Genomic DNA, 11,810 nt, shown 5'->3' with positions numbered 1-11,810 from the left:
CCTGGAGCCAGGCTGCTCCCTGGGCTGTGTGCCTTCTGCCTCCTGGTGGTCTTACTGGTGCCTCCCCCAGGGCCCCTGGTGACCACAAGAAGCGTGGTCGCTTTACTGGGCAGGGCTGCCGCCGCAGGGGCTTTATTTCTTAGCTCTTTTGGTCACAGTTCTGGTGGCCCCAACCCCAGAGGTCTTGGGGGCTGCGGCCACGTGGGGGCCCTTCCTTGCCTGGGAGCTTTGCTGGGCCCTGGGAGCCAGAGCGCAGGGTTTCTTGGTGGGAGAGGAGGCCATGGAAGAGGAGGGGGCTTCAGGGGGCATCTCTCTCCCTTGCCTGGGAGTGGCAGAGGGGCTGCTGTCCCCAGCCGTGGGCTGCTCCTCCAGCGGCGGCCGCGGGGGCAGGCTGGCGAGGGCGGGCTTTGTCTCCATCCTCAGCAGGTGCTCCGTCAGGGCTGCCTGCTGCCTGCGCTCCTTGCGGCCGCTCAGCTCCTGCTCCAGCTCCTTGAGGAAGCCTGTGAGGGCCAGGGAGGCTCTGACCCCCTGCCATCCCTAGCGGGGAGGAGGTGACCGCCCGCCCTGGACTGACACCCGGCCCTGGCTGCACTGCCCACCACCTCTGGCCCAGCTGGTGATCTGGGCCGGAGCTACCCTACCCAGACCCCGCTGAAATCTCAGCTTCCCCCACAGCCCGCAGGACAGGGCCTGTGGGGCCCCGGGGAGGCTGCACGCTGGGGAAGACAGCGTCACCTCGCTCGGAGCAGAATGGGCCACTGAGCTCCGGGAACTCCTCGTCCTCATCGCCCGAGGCTCTCTCCTCGTCCGAGGTCCAGCGCTCCAACACAGGCTGCCCGTCCAGGTCCAGGAGCAGTGGCAGGGCCTCCGTCACCCGCTCCCTACAGGGCGGAGAACACCCGTGGGGTGGGCTGGGGTGGCGCCGGGGAGGGGGGCGATGCAGTGGAGCAGCCACAGCCCCCTCACCTGGGAGGGGCAGCTCCCGGGCAGGAGATGGGCCCTTAGGGCTCAGGGGCTGGGAATGGAAGGGGCGCGAGGGAGCGATCCAGGGAGAAGGGTGCCATGGATGAGGCCCCCTCGTCTGAGGCTGAGAGGGAGCCCCGGGGAGTTCGAGGAGGCCAGCACCTTGCTCTCTCCCTCAGCACCACCTCACCTGTAGCCATCTTGGGTGGTGCAGCTGTTGCCGGTCAGGTTGAGGATGAGAAGGCCGTGTGGGAACTCATCTGCACAGTGCAGCGAGGGCCTGAGTATCTCACCCACCTTCCTGCCCACCCCCAGCCCCCAAGGATGCATCGCGCACACGCCGGGGTGGAGCACAGGGAGATGTGGGCATGGCCGTGGCCCATGAGCCAGGGCCAGGCAGCTCCTACCCAGCTTCAGCGTTTCTATCAGGTTAGCGGAAAGGTCCAGGAATTGGAGGTACGGGAGGCCAAGGAGGTTTTCCACCTGCCTGATTCGGTTCCCTGCCAGAGACAGGAAGCTGGAGGGGAAGAGTGGGATACAGAGCCAGAGCTGAATCAGGACAACTGGGGGGGAGAGGAGGAAGGCGCCAGCCACCTGGGCCCCCTGGCTGGCAGCTGGTGGCACGCGGGGCACATGACTTCCTGGGCTTGCTGTGTTTCCCGCTGACGAGGAGCCAGGCTCAGAGAGATCTGAACCAGTTCTTCAGGGTGTTGCCAAGTTCTGCCCGCGCCTCCCCTGCCTGAGCCCTGGTCCCACATACCGCAAGGAGGGCACGCAAGCCAGGTTCTCAATCCGCTGGATCTTGTTCTGCAGGAAGAGGAAACACAGCTGCGGACGGTCAGCTGGGTGGGGGTCCCTCTAAGGGATCAAGGCCCCAGGACCACCGCCACTCTGGCAGCTGGAGGCAGTGCACTTTGGCCGTGGTCACCCTACTCCTTGACTGGTTGTCACTGCCCTGGGAAAGCTAAATTGTGTTCTCCAGGTAGACAGTTACAGGTGTAAAACTAGGGCTGGCCTAATAGACCCAAGGATGTTCCTCCAACCCCACAACCAGAGCATGACCAGGGAATCTGAGAAGGAAACCGAGGGCCACCCTGGGCATGGAAAAGGCCTTGGTGGTGGCTGGTACACAGGGAGAGCACAGTGGGCGGGTACAGATTTGATTTGTAAAGTCTCTGGGGGAAGGGCAAAGGAGCTGGGTGTGTGTAACCCAGGAAAGCCTGAAGAGCAACCAAAAGGGGCTGGCATTGTGGAGCAGCAGGTAAAGCCAGCATCGCATCCCACACGGGTGCCGGTTCGAATCCCAGCTGCTCCACTTCTGATCCAGCTCTGTTTTAATGCACCTGGGAAAACAGCAGAGGATGGCCCAAGGATTTGGGCCCCTGCACCCACATGGGAGATACAGAAGAAGCTCCTGGCTCCTAGCTTCAGCCTGGCCCAGGGCTGGCCATTGTGGCCATCTGGGGACTGAACGAGCAGATGGAAGATCTCTTTGTCTAACTCTCAAAATAAATAAATAAATCTTAACAACAACAACAACAAAAAGCAAATATCACCACCACCAAGGACCTGCAGGGTGTAGGGGAGTCTGCGTGGTTTCATCTTCAAAACAGGAAGTGGGCTTGAGCTACCTCACCGGAGAGATGGGACGCGTCGGGAGCCCAGGGAGTGGTCCAGGAGCATGCTCAGGACCTGTTTGTGTAGGGGGAGCAGCCCCGACTCATGGGAATGGTTTGAGTGCATGCCAGGGACTGACAGGAGGACCTGCCTGGCTCTGACATCAGCCAGACGTGGCGCACGGCGGGCGAGGGCGGAGCAGGGGCAGGGGACAGGATGTTACCGCTTGCAGATAGAGGCTGTGGAGGTTCTGCAGGCCTTCGAGGTTCTTGATGGTGGTAATGCCCTCCCGGTCCAGGCGGACGGTCTGCAGCTCAGCAAGAGTGTGAAACCTGGAAGCACGTGGGCGGGGTGCTTGACGGGGCGCCGACTCTGTGCCCGCTCGCAGGGGAGGGGACAAGAGGTGGCTGGCTCAGTGACTGATCAGATACCAGGAGCAGTTTCCTGGCTCCGGAGGTGGTGTGCAGGTCCTGAAACTGGCTAGACTGGGAGGCCTGGCTCTCTGCTGGGAGCACTGGGAAGGATCGGAGGGACGGAAGAGTAAGGGTCACCTAGGAGACGGGGCCCGGAGGAAGGCTTCCTGGGGCCAGCTTGGAAGGTCAGAGATGGCGACCACTTCTGCAGGAAGCTCCTTCCTTACCTCCCTTTTGAGTGGCCATAGAAGGAAACAAATCACTTGTTCCACCCATCCATTCATTAATTCCACAGCAGTTACTGAGTGCCTACTAGTGAAAATGGCAGAATCCCTGCCCGTCACTGTCAGGGAGGCAGACTACACATGTCAGACAAGTGGGTGACAGGGGCAAGTCCATGGGAGTACCTGGGCTGAGCACCAAGTCCAGAGTAGGGGCGTGAGGGAGTGCTTCCTGGAGGAAGTGACGGGAGAGTAGGAGGTAGGTAGGAAGGGGGTGGGGGTGGGGAAACAGCATTTCCAGCTGAGTGGCTAGTGCACGCTAATCCAGCCCTTCTTGGTTTTCAAGTGCCCATGAATCCTTTGGGGCCATTAAATTGCAGGTTCTGATTCAGCAGGCCTGGGGTGGACCTGAGATTCTTCATTTGTAACAAGCTCCCCGTGGTACCCCCCCACCCCCCCACTCAGTAGTAAGGTGCTACGGTATGAGAAGCTGCAGATAAGACTGGACCGGTAGCAGAGGTCCGCTCCTGCGAGGGCAATTGGATTTCCTTCGGAGGTAACGGAGAGGCTAGGGAGCCTCCAGGAGGGCCAGCTCCATCAGACTTGCCATTTCAAAGGATCGCTTTGGCAACGCTGTGGGGGCCAGGCTGGGGACAGGAGGCGAGTTGGGGTGTGTTGAGAAGTGATGACTGCCTGACGAGTGAGGGCGGTTAACAGGAAGCAGTGACTTAAGAGGGGATATCAGCTGGACATTAGCACGGCCTGGACGCGTGGTGTCAGCCGAGAGAGACAGAGAGAAGCGGGCAGAGCTCCCCTGCGCTCCCCTCCTCCTCTCCCCCTGCACTCACATCTTCTCCGACAGCTCATCGTCCTCAGGGAAGGTCAAGTTTCGCTTAGTGATGAGGGCTTCAGTAATGCACACGCCTCCTTCCTCGGGGCTCTGGACAAGCTTCGCTGTCACGGAAGAGTCCCATTATTACCCTACCTCGTTCTTGAAGCCCTGACCCCCTGGTCCGCCCGCCTCTCACCTCCTGGCATCATCGAACCTAAGCGGCCGCTGACCCGAGGCGGGAGAGAGTTGCGGGGCAGCCAAGGAGGGCCGCTGCTAGGCGTGGCGGAACCCAGCAAGCGAGAGAAGCTCGGAGCAAATTTTTCAGGGTACGGCTGAAGACGCGAGTAAAGCGAGGTGTCGTTGCTAGGAGACCGGACGCCCGGTTGGGCGGAGTTTGGTCCGGCTCCAGCGCCCTGGATCGGCGCATGCGGACTAGGCCCCACCCGGCGGGTCAGCCCACGGCTTCCTGTCCCGCGCTCGCCGCCCCACAATCCTTAGCTCCTTCCGCCTCCGCTCAGCGCCTGTTGGTTCTTCCGGTGGATATGGCTGCGGCCGCGGTGGCGGTCGTGCGAGGGGGCCTCCTGCCCCAGGCGGGTAAGGAGCGGCTCAGGACCTCCCTGCGCGTCGTCCTTGTCTCCCCTCCTCTACTTCCTCCCTTCCCGTGATCTCAGCCTAGACTGCTCCCTGCGCCCTGGCCACAGCTGGGTCGCTGGCCTCCCTAACCCCCCCAGTTTGCTGGGACTTGTCTCCTCACAGCCGCAACGTCAGTAGTAACAGTGTTTAGCCCCAGCCCCAGGCTGGGTGTCTCTGCCCCACCGCCCCGCTGTCGCCCGCAGCGGTGTCCTTCCCTCGGATCCCTCAGCGCCTGCCCCTTTGCGTTCTGCCTCTTTCTGAAGGTCTCAGCCTAGATGTCACCTTCTCGGTCACCACCCCCTGCCGGGCAGGTTTCCCCAGTGCCGTCTGCAACTTGCACCTTGCTTCTTGGTCGACTTCTTAGCCCCATCACAGTCTAACTTCGCACTGGTTTGCTCGTCTGTCTTCTGTTAGTAAACTTTTAAACTCCTTTAGGGCAGAAGCGCATTCGTTGAGCATAGCCGGCAGGTGGCATGGTGTCTGATGTCAACAGGCATGCAGTAGATACTTGTTGAGGAATGCGTCTGAGAACTTAATAGAGAGGGTTGATGTTTCACGTGCGTGATCTCATTTAAATCTTCCAGTACCCTCTGAGGAAGGTATTATCATCCCCTCTTTGCAGGTGAGGGAGCAAGTTCAGACCAGTTCAGTGAGTGACTGGTCAAGGCCACAGCTAGTTGGAGGGATTGAAATCCAGCTCTATCTGACTCCACATCTGTGCTGGAAACAGGTAGATTTGTGGCCGCAGGTAGTAAAAGCTCTTTACCTTAGCAAAGCTCCCTGCTCTTGGGCTGTTAGAAACATCTTCCCTCTGAAGCTTCCCTGGGGCCCCGTCCCAGCCTCGGGAGGGGGTGGCAGTGGGAAGCCCTAGTTTTGGCCCTCGTGTGGAGGTTAGAGGGGTCGCTTTGGCTGAGTGCTTTGGAGTGCCTGCCCCCTTGGTTTTCTTTCTTTCTTTCTTTCTTTCTTTCTTTCTTTCTTTCTTTCTTTCTTTCTTTCTTTCTTTCTTTCTTTTTTTTTTTTAATTTTTTTGACAGAGTGGACAGTGAGAGAGAGAGACAGAGAGAAAGGTCTTCCTTTGCCGTTGGTTCACCCTCCGATGGCCGCTGCGGCCTGCGCACTGCGGCCGGCACACCGCGCTGATCCGAGGCCAGGAGCCAGGTGCTTCTCCTGGTCTCCCATGCGGGTGCAGGGCCCAAGCACTTTGGCCATCCTCCACTGCACTCCCGGGTCACAGCAGAGAGCTGGCCTGGAAGAGGGGCAACCGGGACAGAATCCGGCGCCCCGACCGGGACTAGAACCCGGTGTGCCGGCGCCGCAAGGCGGAGGATTAGCCTAGTGAGCCGCAGCGCCGGCCCCCTTGGTTTTCTGAGGGTGTTCTCCAGTGCTGGTGCAGACGGGTTTGCCAGGGCTGTGTGGGCAGACTAACTTGTCTCCTTCCTGCTTCGTTGTAGGAGAAGGCCTCAGAGCAGCGGGTAGAGCAGTGGTTTTCAAACTTCAGCGGGTGTCGGCATCACCTGGGGGCTTATACTCTATCTGCAGGGTTTCTGATTCAGCAGGTCTAGGGCAGAGCTTGAGAATTTGTGAGCCGAAGAAGTTCCCAGATACTGCTCTTGCTGGCTAGGGGAGGGTAGGCTCGGGGTAGGGCACTCTGAGAACCACTCTCTCAGGTTGGCATGTTACAGTAGGGCTGGTCACTGTTTTATTGGAACCTGGCCGCTTTGTGTATTGTCTGTGGCTGCTTTCGGTGGTGTGGAGTGTTAGCAACACACTCTGGCCTCCAAACTTAAAATATTTACCGTTTGGCCATTTAAGACTGTTTGCTCAACCCTCTTCCACTTTTTCTTTATGTGTTCAAGATATTTTCTCCTTTGTCCTCCTTCTTCTCTTCGTCCCTGCACATAAGTAGAACTGGGAAAATGGGAGCCCCAAGGGATCAAGCAGCTGACCTAAGTTCACCTGGTAAAGAGGTTTTAGAATTCAGGATTCTGGCAGGCATCTCCTTGACCTGAGTCTGGCTGTGGGAGCCATGGTTGTCTCTGCCCAGAGGGTGTGGAGGCTGTGTGTTTTCTCCACTGGGGACACGCGAGGGAGGCCTCCAAGGGGCTGCATCTCACCATGTCGCCGTCTCTGCTCCCAGGCCGGCTGCCCACTCTCCAGACTGTCCGCCATGGCTCCAAGGCCGTCACCCGCCACCGACGCGTGATGCACTTTGAGCGGCAGAAGCTGATGGCGGTAACCGAGTACATCCCCCCCAAACCTGCCATCAACCCAAGATGCCTGCCGCCTCCCCACAGCGCCCCCAAGGAGGTAAGGCGGAGACGAGGTGCACACTGCCTGGCGGCGGGATGGTGGGCTGAAGCCACCTTTTCTCTGGCCACCGTGAAGTGGGAGCCCGAGCCACAGCCCCTCACGTCATTACTTCATTTCCCCTCTTTGGTCTGTGGTCCAGGTACTGTATATGTTTTTTAAAAAGAATGATGAAAAAAGAGAGAGAAAGAGAGCTCTTTCATCCACTGGTTCTCTTCCCAAATGGCCAGGACTGGACCACCTGGAAGCCAGGAATACAAAACTGCATCCATATCTGCCACGTGGTTGGCGGGAGCCCAAGCACTGGGGCCATCTTCCACTGCTTTCCCAGGCCAGAGCAGAGACCTGGATCAGAAGTGGAGCAGCCGGGACTAGAACCGGTGCCCATATGGGATGCTGGCGCTTCAGGCCAGGACTTTAACCTGCTGCGCCACAGCACCGGCCCCAGTCCAGATGCTTTAAAATGGAATCTGCAGCTGACCCTGGGCTTTATGGGTTGGACAGACCTCTTGAGTTTCCTTCATTCGTTGTCTCCAATTTCCTTCATTCTTTGATTTTTGTGTGAAAGCTGCCAAAGCAGATGGAACTGGGGGGAATATCTGCTGTCGTAAAGGAGTCACAGCTTCCACTTTCCTAGAGGAATGATAGAAGGGTTCTCTCCTTTAAAAAGAACAGGAAGGGCTGGGCATTTGGCTTAGCAATGAAGACACCCGTGTTCCCACCGTGAACCCAGAGTACCTGGGTTCGATTCCTGGCTTCAGCTCCCGACTTGAGCTTCCTGCTTGTGAAGACACCGGGAGATAGCAGGTGATGGCTCAAGTATCAGGGTCCCTGCCACCCATGTGGGAGACCTGGATTGAGTTTCCGGCCCCCACCCTGGCCATTGTAGGCATTTGAGGAGTGAGCCGGCAGAAGGGAACTCTGTGTCTGTCTGTCTCCCTGTCCCTGGCACTCTGCCTCATGGGGAAAATAGAAAAAAGAACAGAAAGGCTGGTGAGGAATACATGACTCTGTAGTGGCTCCTGTGATGATAGTGCCTAATAAATTTTAGTTCTCTGGTTTGCTGCTGCTGCCTAAGCACCGGTGAGCCGGCCCCTCCGGCCAGAGGCTGGAACGTGGGGAGCGGATGCCCAGCTGCAGGCCGAGGGCCTGAGGTCAGGCGGCAGGCACTGAGGGGGAGACGACTTGAGTGACTCGGCAGCAAGTCCTCCAGGACACGTGGGAAAACACCCATCCGTCGGGGTTCCTCCCATGGGAACAGAGACAGGGTCATTCTGCCGAGCGGTGTCTGATGGACCATGTTTCAGTGGCCGGGCCTCGTTCCCGGCACTTAGCTTTCGCCCAGAAAAAATTGCATATCCCCTTCCTGGCTCAGATTACGGAGTGTCATTGAATGGGATTTTCCTACTTGAGTTTTCCTTTCATAATTTCTTTCTAACCCATTAGTACATAACTCCTCATAACTGGAAGAGAATCCAGGGTAGCACACGCAATGGAGCTCTCTGGGCTGATGGAAGCATTTCTGCCCACCCTGTCTAGTAGGGCAGCCACTCACCATACTCACCATACTTCACTTGCAGTGAGACGAAGAGACTGAATTCGTGATCGTATATGATTGTAATTTAAGTATAAAAAACCATTCGTGTCCAGTGGCTACCCTACTGGACAGGCAGGTCTCGAGCCTAGATGGAGCCCAGCAGTGCGGCCCGTTACCGTAACTGGCAAGTACGGATCCGTGCATAGAGTTCTGCAGACAGCACCAGGGCTCTAGGTCGCGCACTGTTGAAATAGAACTTCAGAATCCGTGTATTCTCCAGTCCTGCGCTTCTCAGCTGTGAGCAACACTGCCTTAAGGAGAGGGAATCTTGTTCTGTGAAAATGCGACCGTCTTAGCCACGAAAGAGTCATCTTGCATTTATAATTGGTAAATAAAGCACAGGAGCAGGAGTACGGCGCCAGACTGAAGTGCGTGGGCGATGTTGTGGGGCGGTGGGTGGGGAGGAGGGCACCGGCTGTCCTCACGTTTGACGAACACTGCCCTCCGGAGCGGTCACCTGATGTGCACAGGTGAGGGTGGGGGCAGTCACATGGGTCTGTGTGCCAGGGCCCAGCTGTCCTGCCCATCCCTGGTCTGTCCCACCGGTGAGCATCACAGGGGGCTCCAGCCCCCCTCTCAGAGGCAACGAAAAGGGCCAGGACAGCAGACAGCTCACGTCCCCGGCTTGTCCCTCCCTGGCTTCAGGAGACAGGCCTCATCCGGCTCCTCCGGCGGGAGATCGCGGCGGTGTTCCGAGACAACCGGATGATCGCCGTGTGCCAGAACGTGCCCCTGAGTGCCGAGGACAAGCTTCTCCTGCGGCACCAGCTGCGCAGGCACGAGATCCTGACAAAGGTCTTCCCCAACCAGGTAGGGGCAGGCCCCTGGCGGGGGCACCCTCTGGCCTCATGCCCGCTCGGGCTGCACCTGCCGTGTGCTGCTCCCCACTCCTCTGTGAGCCAGCCCCTCAGCGGGTGCCTAAACTGCACTTAGGGGCTGAGGGGACCCTGGGGTTCCCGCCCGAGCCTGGTGCAGCCTGTGACCGAGGTGAGAGGCTCCTCCTCCTCATCCCCCACCTCATCCCCCAAAAGCCATTCTCTCCTGCTGTCCCAGGTCCTGAAGCCCTTCCTGGAACAGTCCAAGTACCAAAGCCTGCTGCCCCTTTTTGTGGGGCATAACATGCTGCTGGTCAGTCAGGAGCCCAAGGTCAAGGAGATGGTGCGGATCTTGAAGAGTGTGCCTTTCCTGCCACTGCTCGGTGAGCCTGCACCCCTGCAGCCGGGGGCGGGGTGAAGGGGGCGGGCGCTCCAGCAGCGTGCTGCCATCTGCTAGGTGTGTCTAGGTGGAACCGTGAGATTCTTGCAGGGGCTGTTTCATGGGTGGAGCCTGATGTTGAGGGCCCGTGGTGTCACTGCGAGACCTGTGTTACCCCACTGCCCCAGGTCACTGGCTAGAGGACTGCGGAAGGCAGGGAGAGAGAAAAATGAGACACCTGAAGCTGGACAGCGGGCAGTGGGTGCTGAAACCCACGTGGAGGGAGATACTTAGAGCACCCCGCGTGAAGGGTACTGAGCAACCATGACCCGTGCTTCCCAGACACCGCTGGTGCTGAGACTCGGCACATACCGCACGTGTCTGGAAATGCAGAGCCGTAGATCTGTGATTGTATTAGCTCCCCTCCCCCAAGGGCCTTTTTCTTTTTCTTTTTCTTTTTTTTGATTTTTGTGTTGTAACACACGTAACATCTCCATCGTGCCCAGTTTTAAGTGTGCAGTTCCGTGTGTTAGGGAAAGTTGGGAGCCATGGCCGCCGCCCATCCCTGAGGCTGGAGCTCTGTCTCCAGGAGCTGCAGGAAGCACTGACTTGTGGGCGCCGGGGCCAAGTAGATCCAGCAGGCACGCGTAATGGGAGAGGGGAGGGGAGGGGGCGATCCTGAACAGAATGAGTGTGGGGTGGGGCACGAGTAGGAACCAGACTCCGGGGCAGGCTGGGAGGCCAGAGGGGCAGTGGAGGCAAATCCCTCGGGTCGCAGTGCTGTCTTCAGAGAGGAGGCATTTGCAGGAGCCTGGCTGACCCCGTGTCCTCGCAGGTGGCTGTGTGGATGACACCATCCTCAGCAGGCAGGGCTTCGTCAACTACTCCAAGCTGCCCAGCCTGGCCCTGCTGCAGGGGCAGCTGGTCGGCGGGCTTGCCCTCCTCACGGCCCAGACCCACCACCTGCTGCAGCAGCAGCCTGTGCAGGCGACGGCCCTTCTGGCTCAGTACGTCAGACAGCAACGAGATGGAGACTCCGCCGCGTCTGCCAGTGGGAAGCCGGACCCTCCTGGCCCTGTTCCCGACTCCTAGCCGGCCCGGTGTACCCAGCCCTGCCCACACAAACGCTCTGCCCCACTTGGTTGTGCAGAGGCCTGGAGGAACTTGGGGTGGGGAGTGGCATTTGTGACTCGGCTGCCGCCGACAGCAGCGTCCTCTGGCGCGGACCTTGCTGGAGGCAGAGGGCTCCCGAGCGGAGGCTGTGGGATGCTGTCACTGGCCGTCCTTTTCCGGGCTTGGGACTTGGCAGGAGCAAAGGCTCTTTTTCAGCTGTCCAGGCCAAGGAGGCGAAGCTGAAGAGACGAGTGCACCGACCCTGCCTCCTCGATCACGGTCCCCAGTCTGTCCCCTCACACGTTCACGAGCTCAGGGAGTGTCCTGGGAGTGGCACCCTTGAGAGCTTGCTGAGTACCAGGTCCCATGCTCAGCCGTGTCTGTCTTTCAGTTCCTTCGTTCCCTACCACGCCGCCCTCTTTGACAGAGAAGAAAATGAGGGGGCAGAGAAGTTGAACAGCCTGCACAAGGCCACACAGCTGGCAGGTGACGGAATGGGCACTTGAACAGGCCCACTCTGCTTGCAAGACCTGCCCTGAATTTTGACATCGGAGCTTTCTCCTTAGATTACCCAGAAGTGGGTGCCAGGTGTGCTCAGATGTGACTTCTCCACCCTCAGGGTGTGCCGGGTTGTGGCTTTATGATAAAATAAAATGTGTTTTCCTTGCATTCCTGCTGCCCTATTCTCTGTAGACCTCCTCTCAGGGCCATCTCTGCCTTCCTTCCCTTTCCTTCCAGAAGAGCGTTCTCTTCCCTCATGCCTGTTCCCACAAACGGCACCGCCGAAGCTGTGCGTGGTAGCCCGTGTGTTTCAGCTGGTTCTGAGCAAAATGGCTCTGGGGAAACCAGGAGCGTCTGGGGGCTGTAAGTGGAGGCTTCCTCTGAGTGGGGAGCCGGAAGTGTAAGGAGAAGACTACCCA

At 58.9% G+C, this 11,810-nt stretch overlaps 2 protein-coding genes across 3 annotated transcripts; one reads left to right on the top strand and one right to left on the bottom strand.

Moving 5' to 3' along the window:
• Positions 1 to 97: 97 nt before the first annotated feature.
• LRRC46 (leucine rich repeat containing 46) lies at positions 98 to 4,538 on the bottom strand. Of its 2 annotated transcripts, XM_002719124.6 has the most exons (8): positions 4,243 to 4,537; positions 4,063 to 4,168; positions 2,804 to 2,912; positions 1,724 to 1,770; positions 1,371 to 1,480; positions 1,154 to 1,223; positions 736 to 881; positions 98 to 500 (listed from the first exon to the last, which is right to left on the bottom strand). In XM_002719124.6, exons 1-8 carry the CDS (start codon positions 4,253 to 4,255, stop codon positions 133 to 135), a joined length of 969 nt encoding a protein of 322 aa, XP_002719170.4. In that variant the 5' UTR covers positions 4,256 to 4,537; the 3' UTR covers positions 98 to 132. The 2 variants fall into 2 exon arrangements, with proteins under 2 accessions (XP_002719170.4, XP_089173827.1); XM_089317701.1 differs by lacking the exon at positions 1,371 to 1,480 and having other exon boundaries at positions 4,243 to 4,538.
• Positions 4,539 to 4,558: 20 nt separating this feature from the next.
• MRPL10 (mitochondrial ribosomal protein L10) lies at positions 4,559 to 11,559 on the top strand. The gene is made up of 5 exons (XM_002719326.6): positions 4,559 to 4,640; positions 6,817 to 6,986; positions 9,229 to 9,393; positions 9,637 to 9,781; positions 10,613 to 11,559. The coding sequence occupies exons 1-5, from the start codon at positions 4,589 to 4,591 to the stop codon at positions 10,867 to 10,869; spliced, it is 789 nt and encodes a 262-aa protein (XP_002719372.5). The 5' UTR covers positions 4,559 to 4,588; the 3' UTR covers positions 10,870 to 11,559.
• Positions 11,560 to 11,810: the final 251 nt, after the last annotated feature.

The sequence above is a fragment of the Oryctolagus cuniculus genome, chromosome 17, assembly GCF_051225735.1.
Source record: "Oryctolagus cuniculus isolate XC-2025 breed Fujian yellow rabbit chromosome 17, ASM5122573v1, whole genome shotgun sequence".
NCBI classification, from domain to species: Eukaryota; Metazoa; Chordata; class Mammalia; order Lagomorpha; family Leporidae; genus Oryctolagus; species Oryctolagus cuniculus.
Note: the sequence above shows the minus strand (reverse complement) of the source record. Positions and strands in the feature narration are given on the sequence as shown.